At 42.9% G+C, this 24,750-nt stretch overlaps 2 protein-coding genes across 11 annotated transcripts in view; one reads left to right on the top strand and one right to left on the bottom strand.

Moving 5' to 3' along the window:
• The window catches only part of LOC147006437 (uncharacterized), a 65,821-nt gene extending 58,850 nt beyond the window's left edge, over window positions 1–6,971 (top strand). For all 5 annotated transcript variants that reach the window (XM_085868790.1, XM_085868791.1, XM_085868794.1 and 2 more), the window contains 2 exons: window positions 2,170–3,862; window positions 6,511–6,971. In XM_085868790.1, the coding sequence (XP_085724916.1) occupies window positions 2,170–3,862; window positions 6,511–6,547 (1,730 nt within the window). In that variant the 3' untranslated portion in view covers window positions 6,548–6,971. The remainder of the gene's footprint in view (window positions 1–2,169; window positions 3,863–6,510) is intronic.
• Window positions 1,233–24,614, bottom strand: LOC147006436 (uncharacterized). 6 transcript variants are annotated; one of them, XM_085868795.1, is made up of 4 exons: window positions 24,125–24,471; window positions 11,834–11,934; window positions 7,031–7,137; window positions 1,233–1,776 (listed from the first exon to the last, which is right to left on the bottom strand). In XM_085868795.1, the coding sequence occupies exons 1-4, from the start codon at window positions 24,203–24,205 to the stop codon at window positions 1,670–1,672; spliced, it is 396 nt and encodes a 131-aa protein (XP_085724921.1). In that variant the 5' UTR covers window positions 24,206–24,471; the 3' UTR covers window positions 1,233–1,669. The 6 variants fall into 6 exon arrangements, 2 of the variants coding, with proteins under 2 accessions (XP_085724921.1, XP_085724923.1); XM_085868797.1 differs by having other exon boundaries at window positions 7,031–7,086; XR_015054830.1 differs by lacking the exons at window positions 1,233–1,776; window positions 24,125–24,471 and adding an exon at window positions 22,502–22,897 and having other exon boundaries at window positions 6,962–7,086.
• Window positions 24,615–24,750: the final 136 nt, after the last annotated feature.

Genomic DNA, 24,750 nt, shown 5'->3' with positions numbered 1-24,750 from the left:
AAACCCGAATTAGCTTGTTCTTATCACCTAAACGACTCATCCACCAAGTTTTGTCATGACTCATCCCTGTTTTTGAGACATCATGCTGACATATCATTTTCCGTCCCATGATGAAATGGTGAAGAATCACTTGGAAAAATTCTGATATTCAGATCTTCACCAAAATCGAATAATTTCATCCTCATCACACCCAACCTGTCCACCAAATTTCATCCGAATCCATCCACAACTTTGAGATCACGGGAAATGTCCAGACGAGCTCTTTTCTGATCCAATGTTAGAATTCGAGGAGTTCTCATATTCGTGCTGACACCTTTTCCCATGCCCGATTTGCTGTGAGGATTGATTGAACCAAACCAAAATGGACACCCAATGTCTCAGCGATGTTCCTGATGGTTGTTCGCGTCTTTCAACACTACTTCATGTACCTGGTCCACCATTTCTAGCATTGCCACCTTTACAGCACGACCTGATCTGTGTTTTTTTTGGTGCTTGTTCTAACATGGTTGAACTCACCTATCCAGTTCTTTACCATGGAATATGGAGGAGCATCATCCCTTAATAGTGCTACAATATCCATATGTATTTGCTTGGGAGGCAATCCTTTCTTGTGCAGGTACTTTATCACAGCTCAGAGTCCAGATTTCTCCATTTTGGCTGAATTTCGAGGGGGGGGGGGTTTCCTAATTCGAGTCGATGATGCTCAGGACAAATCTACAACCAGAAATATGGAATTAGCAAGACAAATAATAATATTAAGGATAGATTTTCATACTCATCCCAACTTTAATCATCCCACCATGTCTGCAAGTAGGTTGGGCCACAAACAAACCGATCACCCCTCGTAAAAGTATCATGTTGATAACGAGGCTCATTCGTTTCCTCTTGCAAAAGAGGAAACAAAATGAATCCGCTCACCCAGACAGAATGCAATGAAACGAGAAAGTAGAATTTGACGCAAATGTGTCAATGGATTTGCCTCCACTCACACAGGATGTCAACCCACTGTTACATTAGATTTCATTGAAAACGGTCACTTGAAAAATTAAAGGTCGAGAGAGAGAGAGAGAGAGAGAGAGAGAGAGAGAGAGAGAGAGAGAGAGAGAGAGAGAGAGAGAGAGAGAGAGAGAGAGAGAGAGAGAGAGAGAGATGGAGAGGGAAAGTGGGAGAGACGAGAAAAGAGAAGCGAAGAGAACAAGTTGAAGAGAGAAAACGGATGCTTTCAACTCGAGTTATGGTCTACTTTTTTATTTTTAAAGGACACATCACCTTTGACATGTTCAATCAAAAATTTAATCAGTTCATATTTGTCCAAATCTGTGTGTGTGTCAAGTGTGCTCAAAATCCTCCTCAGTGTTTCATAAGTTATTGCGGTAACACAGATCTTCAATGAAAGGACACTTGACAAGGGTCGAGGCTTGTGGAGGAGCTAGAACATAGGACAGGTCAGGACACAACAGTGGGGCTCAGGACAGAATAGAGGGAGACTTCAAAAATAAGGGATGTGAGGAAGAATGAGGATTGGGGAGGACACAGGGGTGGACAAGATGGATAATGTCAGCAAACTCTCAGGAAAGAAAAATACAGGAGGTGGGCTTGGAGGGAAGTTAACGGGGGTAGAAAATATCATGATATTGGAGGGAGAATGATCTGAGATGGTGATTAGCTGTTATGAAGACCTCGAGGGAAGAATGAGTGGAGGTGAGCAGCGATTTTCGATTTTCAGAGTTTCACCAGAAGGGGGTCGATAGTGAACCACGTGAGCCCTGCAGAAACCTGGGGGGAGCAGGGGAGGTACAGAACATGGAAAGAGCAAAGAGCGCCAGAAAGGAGGCAGTCGAAGACATAAACCAATGACCCGTCTCCAATGTGAAAGTGAAACTCAGTTTTGACCTTTTGAACCCAAAATTTGATCCATTCATCTTTGTCTATAGTTATGTCAAGTTTGGTGAAAATCCCTTCAGTGGTTCACGAGTTATCATGGTAACAAAACCATAACGCACAGATGGACAGCCGTAAACACGCTTCCGTCCTCTTCGGCAGCAGAGGCACAATCAACTTTTGATAAATATTGGTAAATTTCTCAAACTAATGTAAAGGGACTTCATATGCAACAAAATCAATGCAAACTTACCTCTCCCTTTATTGTGTGTATGCTCCACTTCACAGGGACAAGCGTTGGAAGAAACATGGGAAACTGGCTGTGGGACCACCACCGCGCTGAAAGTGACAAGACACGTACAGACAGCGACGAGCGAACGTCCGAAGAGCCAAGTCAAGAGGAACCAGAGTCGGAAGAAAACAATGAGGAGCAGCAGTCAACAACTGGTGGCTCTGAATCAATTATTGATGACCACATATCTTCACAAGAAGAGGACCCGAAGTTGGGTGTTCATGATGTCGCATTTTCACATCAAGAAAGAGAAGGGGGACAAGGGGAGGGAAGCCATGAGGATGAAACATCGTCACTCTGTAACACAACTACCACCACCACAACAAGCAAGCCTGCTGACGCATCAGTGACAACCAAACTTGGTTTCTGCGAAAGCGATACTCCAAGTCGTCAGATACCATCTAGCAATAAGCAAAAGCATCATCCAGGTACTGAGCGGTCGCACAAACATATTCACTTTGATCCTGAAGCAAATGGAAAGACAATGACGAAAGACAATGAGGGCAAAGAGAATAAAGGACATTCTGCCACAGCACAAGCAAACAATTGCACTTCCATGCTCGGTGCATTTGCCAACATTAGTCAACAGAGAAGTCCCACTGATGCCACGCAGTTCAAAAGTCATAATAAGCAAGTCCATCTTGAGGACAATGCCAAAACAAAACTGCAAATGGAGACTTTTGAAGCAAGGAATGATGAAGAGAGTGCAGTAGATAAGGGAGGTTCTGTTCAGCTGATAAAAGAGGCAATCCCACCAGTCGGAGCCTCAAACTTGGTGACGTGGGAGAGTTTTATAAAGTTGGGAAAAGTTTCCATCTCATTTGAAAGCAAAAAGTCAAATGCACCCACTGCATGCAATAAAGAATGGAGGTCACGCAAACGCATGAAGGTCAACAAACGGGTCACCTCCACAGAGAGGTGGGACATTTGGTCAAGGCATTATGAACCAGTAATGAAAGTGGGGACAGCACAGCACACCTTTGAACCGACACTTATAAAATATAACATGGCAACTGATGAGAGACAGTTTGATGAAAAACCACAGGTAGAAATCCCATCTGGGCACCCACAATTCCAAGATGCAAAGGGACCGATTCAAGACGACGCGATTCCAAAAGATCACAAAGACGAGGCTGTTCAGCATTTGGATCAGTCTGCAGGATTTGGAAACAAAGATGCTTCTCCTGGAATTATCAATGAAGTTTGTCAAGACTTGGAGGAATTCCAGGGTAAAGGAGTTGTGGAGGACAAAGAAGATTTTCTTTCCTTGCATTCTATTGCCACAAACCAAAATCAATCAATCAGAGGCAAATGCAAAGATGTGAACAAAGCTAAAGCCAATCAGAAGTGGAAGAAGAAGTGGAAGAAGAAGCGCAAGAAGAGAGCCAATAACAGAGCCCATAACAAAGTCAAAGACAGCAAGTCATGTTTCCAAGAAAGGCCAGTCTTTACAAGAAAGGACTGCCAAGCAGATACAGAAAAGAACGACGCAACATCGATTGAAAAATATCACAATAGCTTGGAAACAAAGACCAAAGCAATGGATAATTTCACAGAAAAGGACCAGGAGGGAGAAAAGGTCGTTTGGAAACCATTCTGCATGGCAAATGATGGCTGCAAGCACCACAAAGCCAAGAAGAACGTCGCCGTCGCCAGGTCGCAGCAGATCTTACAAGATGATTTCACAAGGTTTGACCATGTGCCGAGGTTTCACGCACATTAGAGAACAAAGCTGATGTTGTCTGTAGCAATATTCCCCATTGTGGATGTTCAATGATATCCTCATTCTTATGGAATAATGCTTGGAGGGGGAGGGTGGAATAGGTATGATTGAAATATATATCAAGAAAAATTGATGAAAGTTTGTAAATGCAAACTATCATCAATGTTGTTTTACATTGTTGAGCAGGCCATTTTCTTGAGTCGTTAAGCTGGTCATCCCAATTGCTTGGATATTCAAGGTCTGAGGATTTATTTTGAAGGAACAATCTTTTGGGACAATGTCAACTTTTGCTCATTCCTCATATCAAAGTAGCAATACTGTTTAATTTGAACTAAATCATCATTTTTTGTGTGTGATCAAGTGGCTTGCTGGTTCGCATCATTACTGACGGCACAGCTATGCTGCTGATGCAGTGCCCCCCCCAACCCCACCCCCATAGTTCAGAGCAGAAATTTGAAATTTGGTCAGGGTGTCAATGATAGCTCACCTACTTTTCACAAAAAAAATACAGTGCAATTCTGAACGTTCATCGTTAACCAATTCATGGCAATAGACAGAACACCCCGAGTAACAACCTCCATCCGAAGGATGATGGCACACACATATGATCCCTTTACCTACATGCAAAACGCCAGGATGACATTTTATAGTCGGGCTGAGAGTCGAAGCCAGGGTAAACAGCTCAGAGGCAACTGACCTGAATTAGGCAAGAGCTATAACAATTATTCAATTAGCAGTGTAAATTGTCAGTGGCATCATGATTGGAGCATCTGCCCCAAGTCGTTGGACCAATTTTTAGGTTGGCGTTTGATTGTAACTCTGATCGAGTCATAAGCAGACTAAAAATGGTACGTGCCGCTTCCTCACTTTGTGCTCATCATTTAGATTATAGAACACGGATAAACAGTCGATTGAAATTCAATGTGGGGCGGACGTTTATCCTCAATTGCCGCACTGACTGAGGAGAGAAAGTCGCTGGTCCACAGAGTGCCGCAGGAAGTTCCGTCGCATCATGCAAAGTCAGCCGCTCTATGTATCTGAAGTCCATTTCAGTGATGTCTTCGGTAATTTTCTGTAATCGTGTGTGCGATTCGTGTTGCAGATGCTCCACAAGCCTTCGACCATGTTAACAATTAATACATACTAAATATATACATATATAATTTTTTTTGTCCTGTCCACGGCCAGTTAGAACCATCCCACTCCGGACCCAGTTGTCGTGTTCAGGGGGTTAACAAAAATCCTGCTCCCGACCCAAATTTTTGTGGAAGAGCGGTTAACACCAGCCTGAATGGATAGCCAAACGGTTTCAACACGGAGGCGAACAGCCGAGGTTCTTGACAATTAAGGCGTGCGCGGGAAGGAAGCAGCTTGGTGCATCACCAGAGCGGCCCTTGTCGTTGTAAAACGTGGTTCTTTTATTGCTGGCCTTGTAAATGCAAAAACGTAGGAAACGGTCACAGAGGGCAATCAGATACTGGGAGAAACTAGCCTTAAACCCTACCGAGTTAACATAGCACCAACCCCCATGTGGTGACAACAATCTCAAGCTCACAGTTTCCCTACTTCATTTACTTTGAGACGTCTCCCACCCATCCACAGACCATGCTGCACTATATAATCCTTCCTTTACTCTTAAATTCCTCCATTTACCCCTACACACATAACAATATTTGAGGACTAATCAATATCATGCTCGTGTTGGCTTAATGGTTCGGGTGGTGGGCTTTGGATCCTCGGGTCCTGAGTTCAAATCCTGCTCAGCTGTTGAATTAATACCAGGTGGGGTTAACTCGGCCTGTCATCCTTCCGAGGTTGGCAAATGAGTGCCAGCATGCTGGTATACTGTGTCGGAGTTGCGACCTGTCCAGGATTGTGCCCAAAAGCTAAGGGGACTGCTAAAGCAGCACCAATGCTCTGCAAAGAGGGGGTGGGGTTGTATGTAATGGACAGCTCTGGAGGCCAGAGGAGTCAACCGGTTTTGATGAAACTTGACAGGTAGGTTCATACCTGGATCTTGTTCTATGCTTTTGAGCACCGTTGCTATGGACACCACCGTTGCCTAGCAACGGGACTTTGAAATTTTAGAAAAATCCGAAAAAAATTATTTTTCAAAATTTTCGACCACATGACTTAGGGTTCTTCGTAAAAAGAATACCGATTACCTTATGGTCACGTGATCCAATTACCGGGGGACACGCCCTCGGTGCGCCTTGTTCAAACCGGATCAGATGCAGCCGAGCATCACTGTCCAATGACGTACCGGCTAGAAAAAACAGATGGTTGGTGGATAACGTCCCCGCTAAGCTAGGATACGGATTATGCTGGACCAAGGAAGGAAAAGACGAAAACAAACTGGGAACATTTCTACACAAACATTCATTTACAGTTTACACTCAAGCTACATCCAGGCTACAAAGTTTACTGATAGCAGGTGACATGTATACTCATGAGATTAAAAGTTCAAGGAAAGTTGCAATTTTTACCAATGTAATGTGTGTGAAATCATTCATTGTACTTAGATTTAAACAGCCACTTGAAGCTTTACCTAAAACGTTACCCCCCAACCCTCTCTCAATTGTTCAAGCCTTGCTGCTATTTTTATATCCCACAGCTTGGAGTATATATGCCAGAATGGTACGCCTCACTGATGGTCTTCACCATTCTCATCGGTGGAACACCCTTTTACTTACAACGGCTGCAACGTCCACAGCAGAAATAGTTCTCAGAACCAGGAAGGCCTGTTTTGCTATAAATCAGGAAAATTGTATGTATTTTTTATTAATTATTTTGACAGATGAGACGAGCATGCAAATAAAAGGAACCAGAGCTCATAAAGCATTTTCAGAGAGAGAACTTTAATACCAGATTTAATAACCTGCAATGCAACTAAACCTCCAGTGGATAAAATAAAATAAAATACAAAGTGGAAATGGAAAGAGAGATAACAACCGCACATTTACATGATATAGCATCGCCAGATGAGTCACAGGTAAATATAATCTCAAGCGAAACAGCACTACACCAATATTGTGTACAGTATGCAAATGGCAGAATAAATTGGATTGAAAGCTTCATGGCATTTTTAAAGTGTATAATAATGCAATTCAGAGATTAATGCAAACAAAGCATACTCAATGACTTGCTGCAGAAGTTCTTTCGAAGGTATTGCTGCCTCCTCCGCTCGCTGCTGTTATTGGCCAAAGACAATGTAGTTATTGGCACCACGCCGCCAGCCATGCTGCATGGGAAAGGCGAGACACGCCATTTATATCACGCTGAAACAAGATGTGTTTTTATTTTTTTTGTCAGTCTCTTCTGCACAGATTGCCTTTGTGTGCTGAGCATTTTCCTCCAATGGAATGCCAACACGAATGGCTTACAATGGACTTTGCTGGCTCTTGATTGGAGAAAAATAGCCAGCATGCTAAAGCAGCCACATTATCCATCGACATGAACCATTTGTGTAGCACGACATTTGATAAACAAGACGGTTTATTTATTCCTACAGCTGTAAAGCCGAAAGCAAAACAAACACCATTGGGCACTTAACGATGCTGAGCCTTGCCGTGGTGTGTACATTACAGGAGATCTGAGCATAAATATGTGGTGTTCAAAAATATAAATGAGTTCTGGGCATCCACAACATCCTTGACCATGTTGTAGAACGTCGGCCGAGGCCCTCACTTTCAAATCAGTTTTCTCTGCCACCACTTGAGCGATTGACACAAAAGTGTCAACATTGGAGCGCGCCTACCCATGATGAATTTGTTTTAACAAAGTTACATGACGATGCTGGCGTTCCAAAACGTCTGTTTTCTGTCCGCATGGGTTGCAGGGTGTTTCACGTATCAGGAATAAACGACCACGCTTCGCTCAGCCTCGGCCAGAGAAGGCCGCTCGCATTCCCCTTCGATAGAGGGTCAGCAAACAAATGGCTCACCATTTTGAAAAGCTTTATTTTGACAAATACTTGGATTTAAACTTCTAATCAAGCAAAACTGATGGAGCATCTCACATGTAGGACAAGCTGATTGATATCAGTGTACTTTGATGTGAATTACAAGGACAATTCGCACAGTATGTAAGACTATAACCCAGGATCTCATCCTAATTATACAAAAATTTTAGACAGGTAACACCAAACAGACCAACTTTAAAAACCACTATTCAATATACGGTAGTTTATGTGACTTCAGCGTCCTCCATGATTAAAAGGAAAACAAAGTTTCAACTTCAAAACTGCAACTTGAGTTCACCGGTGGCTTTTAAACATGTCGAAGTCACAACTTGATGTTCAAGTCTACTCAGTTATGGCTACGGAGGGGCACACGTGCGATTGCAAACTTTTGAAATTCATCAAATCTTGAATACAAAGTCTTCCTTTAAAACTGCATTGTTCACTTGTGAAAGGTAAATCAAGCTCCTGAAAATTTACCATCGTTCCCCTTTATTATTAACATATAGCAACACAACAGCACGTGACCTTAGTCAAAGGCGCACACATACAAACATACACAGAGGATACTTTGATACCTGGTAGGTCTCCATTCCATCTCCTGAAACCCACCAATGTGTGGAGATAGCAGCCAGATAAGCACATTATGATATATTTCATACGCAGCCGATGGCTGCTGTTCACACATCAGTGCTGGGAGTGCGGCTGTGCCGTTGCTGGTAGCTGGTAATCATTTTGCCAACCTCGGAAGGATGACGGGCTGAATCAACCCACCTGATGTTTTTAACAGCACGACTGGGGCTCCAACTCAAGACTCTAAGAACTTTAGCCAGTCACCTGAAACCGTGAAGCCAACACCAGGATTTCAACATACACATGACGTGGATGGACGTGATCTTCAAAACAACTGACAGGTGCACAAAACACACAACACAGAGGAACACAAGAAATACAAAGTTATGGATTACGTCCGATGAATTATTTGGAATAAATAATGGAGCCCAAGAAATGAGACATTTCGGTGAGGGGAGCAATTTGTTAACAAATTTGTCAAAACATCACATGTTGGGATGATAGTATTGTAACTTTATTTGGAATGCACTCCCCCACCCACCCAACAGGAGGGTAAGATGAACTTTAGCACCCCTCCCCCCTCCCATCCCCACCTTCCAACAAGACGATAAAGCCATCTTTAGCAGTCCCAAACCGCTCAACCGATCCTTCCAAAATTTTCAGAGATTAATGTCACTGACCCTGCGATGGTCCCACATTGAAGTTTCATAAAATTTGATCGACCAATCATCCAATTTGAGCCAAATTTTCTAAAATCCGCAAATTTCATCGGATTGACCTGAACTTTGAAGACCATTTGCACATCAGGTCGCTGAATGCAACCGATTCATTTTGAGATGAACATCGGCCAAATTTTCTAAAATCCTCAATTTTCATCGGATTGACTTGAAATTTTAAAAAGGATTTACATATGAGGTCAATGAATTCCACCACCTATTATTTTTGAGGTCACCGAAGGAAAAAGGTCAACAGGCGGAATTTCTAAAATTGTCAATTTTCATCCGATCGATTTGAAATTTAAGGAGCATTTTCACATCAGCTCACTGAATGCAACCACCAATTATTTTTGAAGTAAACACATGCCAAAAGGTCAATATTGGCCAAAGCTCAAGAACTTTGGATCACTTTCTAAAATCCTGAATTTGCATACGATTGCTCGGCACCACCCTGTGTATCATTATATCTCAAAAGGTTGTGGCAGAGTGATGACAAAACAAGGTCGATGAGTTGGTTGGATGACAAGAACAAGCGGATTAGATTTTGGTTCACATCCAGACCATCACTGGGATACAAAATTTGAACTGTTCAACCTGGCAGAGGTATGCGCTCCACCGAGCGCCATTCTACTTCGTGGTGTTTTGCCAAGTGTCACTCTGAGTGATTTTTAGTTTGTCTGCCTGTCTGTACAGAACATGAGTGTTTTTTTTTATCTGCAACTGCTTGTCGGATCGAGATGAAAGTTTCACCATAGGAGTGAACGTTCATGTAGAATGAAATGATGATGTCATAGGTCACATGGATCGGTAGCCATATCGTTTAAAATAAAAATAAATAAATAAAAACTTTCAAAAATCTTCTTCCCTGAAGTGGCGAAACAGATCGAGGTGAAACTATGCAAGCATGACCGCCTATCTTTGAGGAACAAAATGTTCACACATATGACATCAAAGGTCACATTGTTTGGCAGCAATATTGGATTTACCTGAAAAGCTATTTTTAAATTAAAAAAAAACCTTCTCCAAAACAGCAAGCCAGATCTAAGGGAAAGTTCACACAGTTCCCCAAGCTTTGGGGATACCAGGGTATTGATTCACGAATAATTGATAGGTCACATGGTCTGGCAGCCATATTGGATTGAGCAAAAATCTTTTTAAAAAATTATTTCTCTTGAACCACTTCATCGATCGATGTGAAACTTCACAATTGTGATCTAGTAGCGATAGGGAATGTATGTTTTAAATTTCAACCTGGGCGGACACATGGTCTGGCAGCCAGAAAAAAATGTTTTTTTAAAAATTGATTTGGGTTATTTTTGTGTTTTTTTTTTTCTTTTTCTTGAGATTAGTCTCTTCACTGCTGCTTTGTGGCAATCTGGATGACATCACTCAAGTGTGATTGCATCAGACAGCCTGATCAAGTCAAAAGAATACAATTATTGCAGACCTGGATAAGATTATTTATTGAGGCTTGACCAGAAGATGGAAAGCATACCAATTCAAGAACCGATTAATTGCAGCAGCCATTCTTTTTGTTGAGAGAAAGCACAGAGTGATGGTGGATTGGAACGTTTTCTGAAACTCCAATGCCAAAGGGCCAGTGGAAGGCATCGGAGGATCTGTCTCCGCAGAATGATCGGTCATGGACAGCCTCTTCTGGGATGCAGAATGTGACCATCAGAGTTGTCCTCATCAGACATCCAACAACGCAACGATATATTACATCTCGAAGCTATCTTCAATACAGCCGTGCCAATTAGAGTAATTGCCAGTCATCACTTCATGAAATTTGTCAATGGAAAAAGTGACAGTTTTCATTTTAACAATGGATGGTACAGCAGAGTAAGTACCAAGCAATCACTCTGATGAAACGTCACAAATCAAAGTTGAAGAGCAGTATGCGGTGGAGTACGATGGTATCTTGTTTCTCGAGGAGGTAGTAGCTCTTGGTCACTGAAATGAGTACCGAGTCTCAGTGATGAAACCAGCAGGGAGCACTTGGAAATGGCCCATTCTACACCATGATATATTCTACCTGAGAGGGAAAACTATTGTAAAATTGGACAAACTATAGCTATTAACCATGGCCATTTCAAATTTCCCGAAAAGTTGTAGAATGCAGCACACCTGAACTTTATATCATTAAAATTGTTTTTAAAAATTGTTGGATTTAATCTTGACAATTAGTGGACAAACAGTAATGCAAGTTACTGCCATTTTTTTGCTATTTGGCCAGAATTATAAATTAGTTCACATTTATTACCTTTAACCAGCACATACTTTTGTGACCAACAAATGTTTGATATTTTAAACATGTGGATCTACTTTTGTCAGAGTGCTCTGTATGAAGAGACTTTTGAATAAAAACCTCAAAAATAATTCTGCATGTCTGATCCGTGTAATGCAAGTTATCAACGTGTAAACAATTGCAATGAACAACAACACAATGTTTCCAAGTGTTTATACAGACCATGTAACTATGTAACAACTAATACAAAATGGACAGCTGAATAAAAAAGGGGAAAAAAATCAGACTTTTGAGAATATGTGAATTTAACTAAAATAGTGAAGCAACTAACCCAAGTTACCGTGGAATTGCCCTTTTGTTCTGTTACGTCCTGATTCATTCTACATCCCAGCTCCTCCACCAGCTTCAACACTGGAAACAAAAAAGAAAAAGAAAAACATACCTGAGAGTATCCAGAAGGATATCAATGAAAAAGGTGCAGCTACTTGCTGGGATATTCCCCTTCACCAAAAATCCTTTGTTGTGACTGCCTTCCATGAGATACTGCCAAAAAAAAAAGAAAAGAAATTGAACACATCAAGTGATGGCCATCTCATTTCCAGCAAAGTAAAGACGAAAGTCAATTTCAAAGGATACAAATTGGATTGTGCCTTAAGTATCCAAATAAAAATTTTGGGCAAATGGGTTAAACTTAACCGATCAAAAGTTAAACTTGCAAGATAAAAGTTAAACTTGCAAAAGTTAAAATTATTGCTCGTGCTCGACAACTTCGCAGGTCCTGGTTGATCATCTTACTTTTGCATCTCAATGACTCCATCAATGACGGTGGTGATGCCACACTTTCCTTTCATCACAGCATAACCACAGCCAATTTTAAACAGAAGTGGCATCCCAGTTTTCTCACGACTTCCACTTTTGGTGGAATTATTCTTTGAATAAGATATATTTTTTATTTTTTTAATTTTAACAAAAACAAGTGTCGAGGCGAGTGGTTCCGAAACTTTTTGAGTGTGTGGACCCATGGCAAATTCCCGAAAACATGATGACCACAATGTACAACTATCATTGTGACACATCCACTTAGTCAGGACATCCCTTGGAGTGAAGATAGGAAAGTCCTCGCATTGTTGTACTCAGAGCCTTTCATGTGTTTCTAATGATACCTTGCACTTCACCTGGATGCTGCACTTTGAATGCGGCAAAAAATTTTCATAGATTTGTGACAGGGCTCCCCTTCTTGCTCTTGCTCTTCCTCCTCCTCCACTTCCTCAGACACTGATGGTCTCACAGATTCCAAGGGGGTCTGTAGACCGTTGGTCTTGGCTCATAAAATAAGTGAACAAAAGGATTAAGGAGCAGGTCGACGAATACCTCCTATTTCAGGGTGATTCGTCTGGTTTTCTACACCGATAGGTCACATTTAAATTGAACTGATATCCTAATTTAATGTCAGCCAGTAGATGTCACCAAATCAAAGCAAGGGATCCTTTGGATGGGAATATAAAAGCAGACTGTCCCATTTGCATCGAGCTTGTGATCCACATATGTTTTATTTTGAAACAAAAAAACCAACTCAAATTGTGACAATCCATCGATTGGGTTGGCCAATTAATTAGCTTTATTTACAGCAAGACAGCATTGCGGTGTGGATTTGGCACAAAAAACATGATCGCGCAAATGGCATCCCACCGTGTCCAAGTTTTCTTCATGAAAGGAGGAATGCATGTTTCGCAGAAGTCCTTGACAATCATCGATGCACATTTAAGAACATTTTGAGCCCCCGTTGGACTTAGACCACAACGGGGGCTAATGGATTTGGTGTCAATTTTCGCACGCGTGCGTGCGTGCATCCGCAACCATATCTCGGACATGTAGAGACCGATTTTATTCGTACTTGGCACAAAGACAACACATGATGGGAAACATCAGCACGTCATTTTTTTTCGAGATCGGATCCAAGATAGCCGCCTGGTGGCCATTTTCGTTGTAAAAAAACAACAAACAAAAATAACCATTTCAAACCCATCATCAACCATTTATCAGATATGCATTTACCAATTATATTGTTATGGTTGTGGAAATTCGCAAACCACCATTCAGGTCCCGTAGGTGAGATATCTCTGTAAGTACATGTGTAGTTAGCCCAAACCCGTTGTATAGAGGGAATTTATGTGATCCATCTGGGCTGTGACGCTTTGAGTTAGCCATTTTTTTCTGTGGGCGATGCAGGGGTCAAAGGTGAGAAAAGGTGGGGGCTTCTTTTTGGGGGAATAATTCCCTGGCTCTGAGCCAAGACTGACTCCCCTGGCCCCCGCATGGCGCAGGGTGGAGGGAAAGCGAGAGGTCACGCCCCCCCTTCGAGAGGCTTCTCCAAGAAGCTCGAAGGGAGGCGGGGCCGAAAACGGGGCGGAGCGAAGGGCGGAGCCCCACGCTACAAAAGGCGGACAGGACGGACCTTGAGGGAGTCGTTGGTCAAGAGTTGGTTGGTCAAGAGTTGGTTGGTCAAGAGTTGGTTGGTCAAGAGTTGGTTGGTCAAGAGTTGGTTGGTCAAGAGTTGGTTGGTCAAGAGTTGGTTGGTCAAGAGTTGGTTGGTCGAGAGCTGGAGTGAGTGGTTGGTCGAGGGTTGGTCTTCATGGTCGTCTTCTGGTTCGAGTCGCGAGCTTGTTGTTCCTGCCTTGCTTCGGTGATCCGTGCGCGAGCGCGGAAAACAGCGCCGAACAAACCCCGTCTGTTTCCCCGAAAACCCCGTCCGTACCGTCGAGCGGACCACACGAGCGACACGCGGCACGAGCTCGCGGAGCACGCCGGAGGGGCTCGGAGTTGCGGTCGCAAAAGGAGGACTCGACGCGATCAGGGAAGTCGCTCTTCCATTTTCTTTTGGGGTTTGGTGTAAATGTCTGTGGGTGGCGCCGTCCGTCAAGTTATATTGTTTTAAGTGTTTCCGTGTGTTCGCGTATTCGGTCGTAGCTCTGCATTGTTGTTGTTGTTTAAAATAACTTTATGTGCATTCTGATTCTGTTTGACTATACGTGTGCTTTGTGTCTGTGTCTGTGTGAATAAAGTGCTTGCATGTTGAATTGTTCCCCGTTTCGCTGCGTCCTTTCCTTTGTTTGAATATCCACCTTGCTTCACGTAACGGGTTCGTCGTGGGCTTAATACGCCCGATAATTAATCGGAACCGTCGAGGCCGACGATAACACCGCTCGGTTATCCCGATAGTACGGAACGGACCGCTTAAGCGGCCCGTGTCTGGAGTCGACCTGCGGCGAGGTGCGATCGCCCGGTCTACCATCCGCGTGGGTACTTAGGTAGGTCGAGTTTGGCGAACAACCCTATCCCACGCGGGTGGCCGATTGGCACGATCGTGGTGAGGCCGAAAGGCGTTAGTCCGAGAGGGTCACGACAGAATTGTCCGTCCGGTGGGCGACGTGCCGCGATTCGAGTCACGTGGCCGATTGCACGCCGGCGGGCGCAAATTCGCAACAATATTAATGCTTGGCACAAAGATAATGAATGATGGCTTACATATACACGTCTTTTTTTTTTTTTTTCGAAATGACCGACTAGCGGCCATTTTCGATGTTAAAAAAACCTGATGTTGAACATGTCCTCAACCATTTCTCAGACAAGCATTTTCCGATGTTGTTCAAACTTGGCACACAGATAATGAATGATGGCTTACATATGCACGCCATTTTGATTTGAGATCAGATTCAAGATGGCCAACTTAGTTGTAAAAAACCTGATGCTGAACACGTCCTCAACCATTTCTCAGACAAGCATTTACCGATATTGTTCAAACTTGGCACACAGATAATGAATGATGGCTTATATATGCACGCGTTATTATTATTTTTTTTTTAAATATCAGATCCAATATGGCTAACTGGTGGCCATTTTGTTAGTTAAATGTGTCCCAAACCATTTCACAGACATGCATGGTCCGATTTTGTTCAAACTTGGCACAAGCACAGCACATGATGGCATACACGTGCTCCTCAATTTATTTTATGATCTGATTAAAAGATAGCCGACTGGTGGCCACTTTAGTCATACATAAATATGGGCGAGCTATTCCATTCCCTTCCATCAGGACCATACTCTGTGCGGGACCGTTGGTGATGCTTAAGCAGTCTCCTTGGCTATTGGGCACAATCCTGGATGGGTCGCCACTCCGACGCGAATGGCTCATTCTTCCCAGTAAGCTAGTACTCTTTTTGCCGACCTTGGCAGGATGGCAGACTGAGTCACACCACCTGGTGTTATTTAATGGGAGAAAAAACAGGGGCTCAAACACAGGACCCTAAGATCTTAAGCCAGCTGCCTTAACCATTAAGCCAACACCAGGTTTAATAGCTGTCAAAAATAGTCAATGTGTCAATGGTGACGTCTTCTCAAGATCAGTGGTGTTTGTGAGCAATTTTTATTAAAATAAATAAATAAATAAATGAATAAATAAATAGGACCAAAATTAATGAGATTACAATAAAGAACAAGTCTTGCTGGTGAAGATGAGTGTCAATCTGTGCCAGTGAAAATAGAACAATGGGTGAAATCAACAGGACATTGATAGAGGTATGCTAACCACTGTGGGCAGCAAGGAGAGGCTTACGTTTCAGGCGTCAACCCTTTGTCAGAGAAAACAAACAAAACCAAAAAAAAGGCCGAACACCCATATGTGATTAGTTTGGGGGAAATCGGTCTGAAAGGCTGTCAATCTTAATGAGACTGCACAGATAGGAAGACAGTCATTTTGCTTACCTTGTCAGGTGCCTTACACATTTGAACATTACAAACAGTAAATACAGTTGAGAAATATTTTTTTGCCTGAACCTGCCCATCGCCTTCAATGAGCATAAGATAACTTTACCGCACTGAATCAAAATTTGATAGAGAATAAAATCAATAAAATATTAAAGAAGTTCATATTGGATACAATTCAATACTATAAACCAGGGGTCTCCAACCTTTTTAGGCAGTGGGCCACAAAACCAAAGTGGTGAGGGGCGGAGGGGCGTACCCCAAAAAAGGACGCTAAATTCCGAAAAAAATAATAATTAATATGCGGAAATTTCAACAAAAATTAGTGCTGAATATATTTTTCTTGCCAACGAATATGATAAATGAATAATCGTGTTAAAAACACATGTGTCTAATATGAATCAAAATCATAATAAAAATTACAGAACGCTTTGATCATTGACCCTGACAAATTGGCAGTAACGCGGGACGCATTGTAATGCAAACTTAATATGGCACCGCGGGCCGCATAAATCCGTCGAAGGGGCCCATGTGGCCCGCGGGCCGCAGGTTGGAGACCCCTGCTATAAACAAATAAAATGACAATTTTTGACCTTTCCACTATACAAATTTGCCCTTTCCTCCCTTTCCCTCTCCTCTTATTAAATGCCAAGTTTATCGGTTTTTTTCCCTTCTGCTTCCCTCATATAACCTACCCTAACTTTACTCAATAAAATCGTTCATTTTTCGATTTCTCTCTCTTGACTAACACCAACACCCCCGAATAAGTCGATGGTATCAAAGTCCCAATTGACAATTTAGTGGCACATCATCATTATTAAATGTTGGATTTTCAAAAGTGGTTACAGTTTATTTACAAGTTTAAGGGTATCAACCTAAACAACCAAAAATGTGTCACTTGCCACTACCCTCCCTCATGCCAAGCACTATCCCATTTTGATACCACTAACCTGCTCCAGGGACACAGGATGTTTGATGTGGACGTTGTTTTGAAGATCCTTGGCAGACAGTCGTTCAAGCTCGGTGTTCAAGAGAAATCTGGGTCAGGCTTGGGGAGTCATGGATTGAATCGATCATGGGGTGTGGCACTGCCGGTACCTGTGCAGAATGACAAAAAATCCGAGTCTTCTGGTCCTTGGTGCTTCCAGTCTTGCTCTACGGATGTGAGACGTTGACTTATTTCCTTCGGTTCCAGGTCTCTTCGGAGAATCCTTGGCTATCGCTGGTCGTACTTCGTGTCCAATGAGAGGTTGTTGATGGAGACTCAAATGAGATTTGTTACCTGCATAGTGCGTGAGCATCAGCTGTGGCTGTATGGACATGTGGCTCGTAGAATGACACCTGTAGAACCTGTAGAATCGTGGTTTTTTAACCTGTAGAGTCGTGGAATGACAGTCAGTTGGTCTCATCGCGTCCCTTTCCTGTTTTGAGAGGAGGTTTACATCTCGTAGTTTCTGGAAATTGGAAGTCACTTGTATTGAAGTAAAGGCCGCGTTCGAAAAAAATGGATTTGTGTTGTGGTTAGGTGACCGCCATAAAAGTTGTGCATCCATCGTTTTTCTGTTGTTGATCTTGTGCATAACCGATTTAGTTTTGCCAAGAGTCGAGACCCCCTTTTTGGAGGGGGGGTGCAATATCAAGGCTTGCATGAGCGCCAACACACAGAACGTACAACAAGGGTAGCAGGAGACAAGAGGGGTGGCAGAGGGAAGGACACAACCGTGGAGAACCGAGACATTAGATCTGTCGAAGGGTGAGCGACAGGGTGGGGTGCACGGGGTAAACAAGATGGGACACTACAGGGACTTTCAGGTAGGAAAGCATGGGATTTGAAAGAGGTGGGTTTGGGGTGAATAAACAGGGGTAGAAACGATCATAGTTTTGGATGGGAGCAGATAAGAAATGGTGGTGAACAGCTGTATTGAAGACCTGGAGGGAAGAGTGCGATTGAAGAGAGTGTGGGAGTTTGTTCCAAAGGTGGGAAAAAAACCCAAAGACTCAGCCTCATCGTGGGAGATACGTATGATGATAAATGCCTTGGTTTCCACAGCGTGAATCCGAGAAAGGTGAGAGGCAGGAGCACCAGGCAAGAGTGCAGAGCAGTACTCCATCAAGCTGCGGACGAAAGCTTTGTAAGTGGTCAGGAGCTCAGATGTGCAAAGGAAGGACTTTGTGTGATGGAGGATACCCAGTCAGCGACTGGCTTTGGAGGCCATGTTGGAAATGTGGCTTTTCCCAGGAAAGCAAGCTCTCCAGAAAAGATCATGGCAGATAGTGGAGCCCAGAAGCTTAAATGAAAGGATTTCTTCAAGAGGATTGTTGAGAAAGTATATGGGGGGGGGGGAGGTCCAGACAGTCCTTTTGGAGACGCATAGTGAAAGTGTGACATTTGTCAGAATTGGAACACATGTTCCAAGTGTTGGACCAGCTTGTGATTTTATCCAGATCTGCAGAGAGTGGAGAGGCTGCTTCTTGCCAATCAGAGATATGACAGATGGCATGGTAGAGGATGGAGTCATCAGCAAAGAGATGAAGAGGATTTTCCAGTTGGGGAGATAATTGATGAAAACCAGAAAAATCACAGGACCCAGAACACTGCCTTGAGGAACTCCAGCCTGGACAGGAAGAGGGGATGGGAGAACTCTCTTTAAGGCCACACATTGGCTGCGATAAGAGAGGAAGTCTGCGAGCCATGAGTGGAGATGACCTCTGATATCATAGGAAGAGAGTTTCGTGAGCAGGGCAGGATGCCAGACTGGATTGAAAGCACGTGATATGTCTCGGGAGATGGCTCTGATTTCATGTCTGGTATTGAGGACCTCCATCCATTATTGGGAGACCAGAAGCACCATATTCAGGGTAGAGTGACCTGGTCTGAAACCAAATTGATGATCCGAAATCAAGCCATTCGAGAAGAGGTAGGATTTAATATCTGAGGCGATGATGGATTCCATAACCTTGCTGATTGGGGAAGGCTGATGGGTCTACAGCTGCAAGGATCTGTTTTTGCACAAAAAACAAACATTTTATGCAGAGCAGTAACATTTGTTGATTTCCAAGCAGATGGCAGATGACCTTGAGCAAATGAGAGGGTGAATAGAACAGAGAGAGGATGAGCAAAAGCAGCAGAGCAGGTTTTTACGACACGTGGGCTGATGTCATCTGGACTGGTTGCAGAATCTGAGTCGAGGTGTGACAGCAAGCTCTCCACCTTGTCAGGAGAAATGGACACAGTCCAGAAACAGCTGGGTGTGACTGGGTAAGGTGGGTACAGAAAGCGATGGGTTTGGGACACAAGATTTAGAAGCAAAGATGAAGTTTTGGCATTAAAGCTTTTCACGCGCAGTGTCTGCTGTGTGGCCATTTGAGGTAAGGGAGGGGATGGAGGGGGAACATACACCAGACACAGACTTAACTGAATGCCACCAGCATTTGGAGGACGGAGACAGATTTGAGAGTTCATACTCAAGATGAGAAAGATGTTGTTTTCTGGCTCTCCTGAGGGTAGACACACGTTTGTTCTGAGCTTTGTGGAAGGAACGGAGATTGTCTTCAGTTGGATTTGCATTCCATGAGGCGACGGCAAGTTGTTTCAGGACAACTGCTTCGCCACAAGCTTCAGTAAACCAAGGGCGGGAGGAAGGATATGACAACTGAAGACGAGAGAGCAAGTTTCTTTGAAAGAATTCCCAGGATGAGTTTATCTTGGAGAAGGTACAGATGGGAGACCAGTCGAGCAGTTTGATGGCTGCTTGGAGACCCTGCCAGTCAGTCCAAGTCAAATGCCAGACTCAATGGCACTAATAATAGCCAGAGAGACGTCTACTTTGACAAGCATGTGGTCAGATAAACCGAGTGGAGTGGAGGAAGAACAGCACATATTTTCAGGGAAATTGGCCAAAATCAGATACAGAAGAGGAGTGCTGTTGGTTGAGATCCGGGTCGGGAAGTTGACAGATTGAGTCAGTCCCAATGAGTCTCAGAAGTCTTTTGCTGAAGTGCCATGAAAGGTGAGAGAGGTACCCACACCCAGCCAACTGGCATGATGACAATCAAAGTCACCACATTTGAGGAAGAGAGAGTTGGGATGAGAGGCTATAAGTTGGTCCATGTTTTCGGAGAGTGAGATGTAAATGGAGTAATCACTGTTTGGTGGACGGAACAATACACATATCAACATGAGGTGGGAGTGGAGGGGAAGCCGTAGCCAGTGGTATTCCTGGGGATGTGGGGGATTGGAATCATGGCATATTTGAGACGTCTTTTGAATGGCTTTCTCGATTTGCATGATTAGGTCGTTATTGAGGATCATCAGGCAGTTAAGCTGGGATGAAATTGTCTCCGCTTCATAATAGGACCGTCTCGAATGTACGTCTTGGATCAGTGTGCAGAATCTATCTGCGAAAGCGTGTAAAGTTGCAATTGACTGGTGGTTTGTAATGTAGGCTTGCAGGGTGCAGGTCACACCGATGGCATTCATGTAGAAAATGTGAGTTGTTGGATGGTGGTTGCACCACGAAGAGCGAATCAAAAAGATCAATTAAACATGGCTAGCAATACAATTCAGGTGTGAGGAAGAACAAGCCGGATGTCTGCCATTCCTGGACGTGCATCTCCCCAGGGACAGAAACGGCGAGTTGTACTCACCAGCGTACTGTAAACCCTCACACATGGTCAAACTAAATGGACTACCCAAGTGGCCATCCCACCTGTCACAAAATAAGTTGTGCAGCTTAGTTGACCATAAAAAAAGGACACTCCAGTGACCGTGAACAATGCCAGATGGAGACACTGCACATCACTCTACCAGTGTGAGAAAACCACTACCCTAATTCATTCATCAAATCCTGTCGTCGGAAACCCAACCACAGAAACAACAGTCCAACCGCACCAACACACACACACACACACACACACACACACACACACACACACACACACACACACACACACACACACACACACACACACACAGCAGCACTTCCTTACATACAACATGCACATCACTATATGCAATCAATTGCAACATCAACAAAAACAGAAGTCATTCAAATGCAGGGAAGCCTTGTGATTGATGAGGACTTGGACCAATCCATGATGCAAACTGTCCCATACAGAACTTAACGGTGTCACAACCGCACCACTCTCAAAGCCTCTGAGGAAGAGAACTAGTTACCTCCGGCACCGAAGGTGAAGGAGGTGATGTTTTCACACCTTTCTGTCCGTTTGTTTGTGTGCAGGATATTTCAAAAATTGTGGATGGATTCGGAAGAAACTTGATGGACATGTTGGGTGTGTGACAAGGAAGAATTGATTCAATTTTGGTGAAGATCCGGATCTGATAATTTTTCAAGTAATTGTTCACCGTTGATAGATTGGGCGAAACCGATATATATATATATATATATATATATATATATATATATATATATATATATATATATATATATATATATATATATATATATATATATATATATATATATATATATATATATATATATATATATATATATATATATATATATATATATATATATATATAGCACGATATCTCAAAAAGTTGAGACGTATTTGGATGAAACTTGGTGGACAGGTTGGGTGTGTGACAAGGACGACTTGATTCGATTTTGGTGACGATCTGAGTCTGGATCTGGACACGAGAATTTATGGAATTTTTAAAATGATCCTTCACCATTGAGAGATAGGGCCAAAAACGATATTGCACTGTATTGCATGATCTTTCAACAAGGACAAATGTGTCCAAGAGCCGCATCCTAAAGGTTTTGTCTTCACCAGAAGAAGAGGAACAGGAAGAGGAAGAAGAAGAAGAAGAAGAAGAAGAAGAAGAAGAAGAAGAAGAAGAAGAAGAAGAAGAAGAAGAAGAAGAAGAAGAAGAAGAAGAAGAAGAAGAAGAAGAAGAAGAAAAAAACAACTTCCGATATTTCGTCACGCGCCTTGATTGAGCCAATAGCGACACCCGTCATGGACGATTGTCGTTAATGACGAGAAAATAGTGTATTTACGAAATTTCAATACATTAAATGGAATAATCTTAATTCTCACAATAATCTAACAAAATAAGAGGCAGAATGAGTTCTGATTTCCCCCTCGCCCAACTGAGCAAAAATAGTTTGTTTTGAAGCGAGGAGGGGAAATTAGAGAAAGATGAGGAGTGCAGAAGAGAACACTTGGGATAAAGCCAAATGAAGCACATATCTTCAGGAGGTTTTCACAAATCTTCATGGAGAAGTTATTGAAAATCCAACTGTGAGATGGACGTGGTCATGGCACCTTATACGGAGGTCTATAAGGACGTGCAGACCAAGGAAAAGAAGAAAAAGATCACCTCCTTCTTCACAAAGTCTGATGACTTGACAATCCTCGACCAGGGACATGGACGTCATCTCAATAACCAACAACGCCCTCCATTATCGCCTTAAATACTAAACCGGATCCGGATCTCCTTAAATACTAAACTAAACACCTGTACACATCCTCACATAGACGGTGCCTTTTGAGAGCGTCTATCATGAACTTTGAAATATATTCGGACATTTGCTTTTAAGTTTCGAAAAGTTCACGTTGCTATTTAAAGATTATTCCATTTAATGTATTGTAATTTCGTAAATACACTATTTTCTCGTCATGAACGACGATCGTCCATGATGGGTCTCGCTATTGGCTCAATCAAGGCACGTGACGAAATATCGGAAGTTGTTTTTTTGTTGTTTTTCTTCTTCTTCCTCTTCTTGTTCTTGTTCTGGTGAAGACAAAACCTTTAGGACGCGGCTCTTGGACACATTTGTCCTTGTTCTCACAAGGTCTTAACGTTACACATTGTGGTTTTGCCCAACGCTGGGTTTTTCCAAGAACATAAACCCACGAATGAGGAGGGTCTGCTGTGTATACATATGCATATATATATATATATATATATATATATATATATATATATATATATATATATATATATATATATATATATATATATACATACCATGCCACTAAACCCCGGCCAAAGTGTGTACAGAGTTGTAATTTCTCATTTTCGGAGTAAATTTACATCCACATGGAAATTGTATTGATGTTTTGCACTGCTGCTGCCAAATGTGATTGTCTTGACTCTGATTGTATCCAAATTACTTTGAACATGCGAAGGAAACATTTGAGTGAAACAATTTGTTCAATCTTGTCAGTGTAATCCTGCTATGCTTCTTGGGATTTGCATGTGTATGCTCCCCTTGTTGTGCGTTTCTGTGTGTTTGCTCTCTAATGATCCTCCACGGTGGATAAAAAAATAAATTTTATTATGGCTGGGATACCACTTCACCGATGGCATCATCGTTATCACTCTTTCCACCCCATGAGGAGTTTATGACATGTTCCAAGTTGATGACATCGCCGACTGGGCATCCTCAGTCATGCAAAGTCCTTCCTTGACACACCTGAGCTCCTGACCACATATAAAGCTTTCATCCACAGCCTCATGGAGTACTGCTCTCCCCTATGGGCTGGAGCTCCCACCTCTCATCTTTCTCGGCTTCACGCTGTGGAAGCTGAGTCTTTGGGTCTCTCACTCTCAGCACAGACAGGTCGGTGGTCTTTCTGTCGACCTCACCCACCCGCACTGTCTGAGATATGTCTCCCCCATATTTCCAAAGGGCGCTCAAGGTCCGCCACCTTGTTCCAAACCTGACATTCCCTCATTGTAATCTGAACTTCCTTATTGTAAACCTGACATTCCCTCTTTCTATTCTAAACACCCTTCTTCCAAACCTGATATTCCCCCATTGTAATCTCAACAAAGGAATGCATTTTTTGTGGAATCCTGTCAATGTATTAATATTTCGATCAGTTTACAAGTCCCCACTATAAAATACACCAGGTTAGTGTTTAAACCGAGTTTGTAGCTGAAATCAATTTTGAGTTCAGCTGTCAGAAAAGAATAAGAAGAATGACAAACGGGCACCGATGGGGTCTCATTGTTCTTGTCCAGCGATGATGTCCCAAAGTCTAATGAGTGTGATCGGATGAGGGATTCTCCACACATGACTGGTCGCCAATTGATCGGTTTTTAGTTCTCTCTTGGTGGATCATTTTGAGGATTTATGTTGTGTTGAGCCAATCGAGTGTCCGGGCCATCCCTACTTTAGAAGTTTACCGATTTCTTGATATTCATCACAAGTTCAGGTCCAGCCTGAACCATTGCAGTTGGAAAAGGACCGAACGTCACAATGAGTGCGTGCTTCGCGATGCGGCACCCCCGCGTGACCAGGACAGCCGTTCACAATGAGATCACATTCCCACGGAAATCAAATTTACACAAATATCGATGAAGACTCGCGGAAGCTGGTACTCTCAATGAATCATCGTTAAAAATGTCGAAAGCTGTTTCTGAAGCTTTTTATCGTTGATCAAAGATCGTTCTGATCCAAAGGTTGTCGGAATGCAGCACGAGGTACATCGCCGAACGTGATTGGTCCAATGCTATCACGTGCCGCGAGGGTAAGCGATGCAGCACAAGGTACATCACCGAACGTGATTGGTCCAGTCCTGTTTGCTGAAATCCTCATGTATAACACCGCCCACACAACA

This window comes from Eptatretus burgeri, unplaced genomic scaffold, assembly GCF_056783735.1.
Source record: "Eptatretus burgeri isolate ZD-2024b unplaced genomic scaffold, Ebu_testis_v1 Ebu_testis_scaffold_3175, whole genome shotgun sequence".
NCBI lineage: Eukaryota > Metazoa > Chordata > Myxini > Myxiniformes > Myxinidae > Eptatretus > Eptatretus burgeri.
Note: the sequence above shows the minus strand (reverse complement) of the source record. Positions and strands in the feature narration are given on the sequence as shown.

What these genes read in the sequence shown, in the direction of transcription:
- LOC147006436 (XM_085868795.1), bottom strand. Translation starts at nt 24,205, where the DNA reads ATGTGTGGAGAATCCCTCATCCGATCACACTCATTAGACTTTGGGACA. An exon ending in AGAACAATGAGACCCCATCG is followed by an intron (nt 11,935 to 24,124) that starts GTGCCCGTTTGT and finishes TTTTTTTGGCAG; the next exon opens with TATCTCATGGAAGGCAGTCA. An exon ending in ATCCTTCTGGATACTCTCAG is followed by an intron (nt 7,138 to 11,833) that starts GTATGTTTTTCT and finishes TTTCCCATGCAG; the next exon opens with CATGGCTGGCGGCGTGGTGC.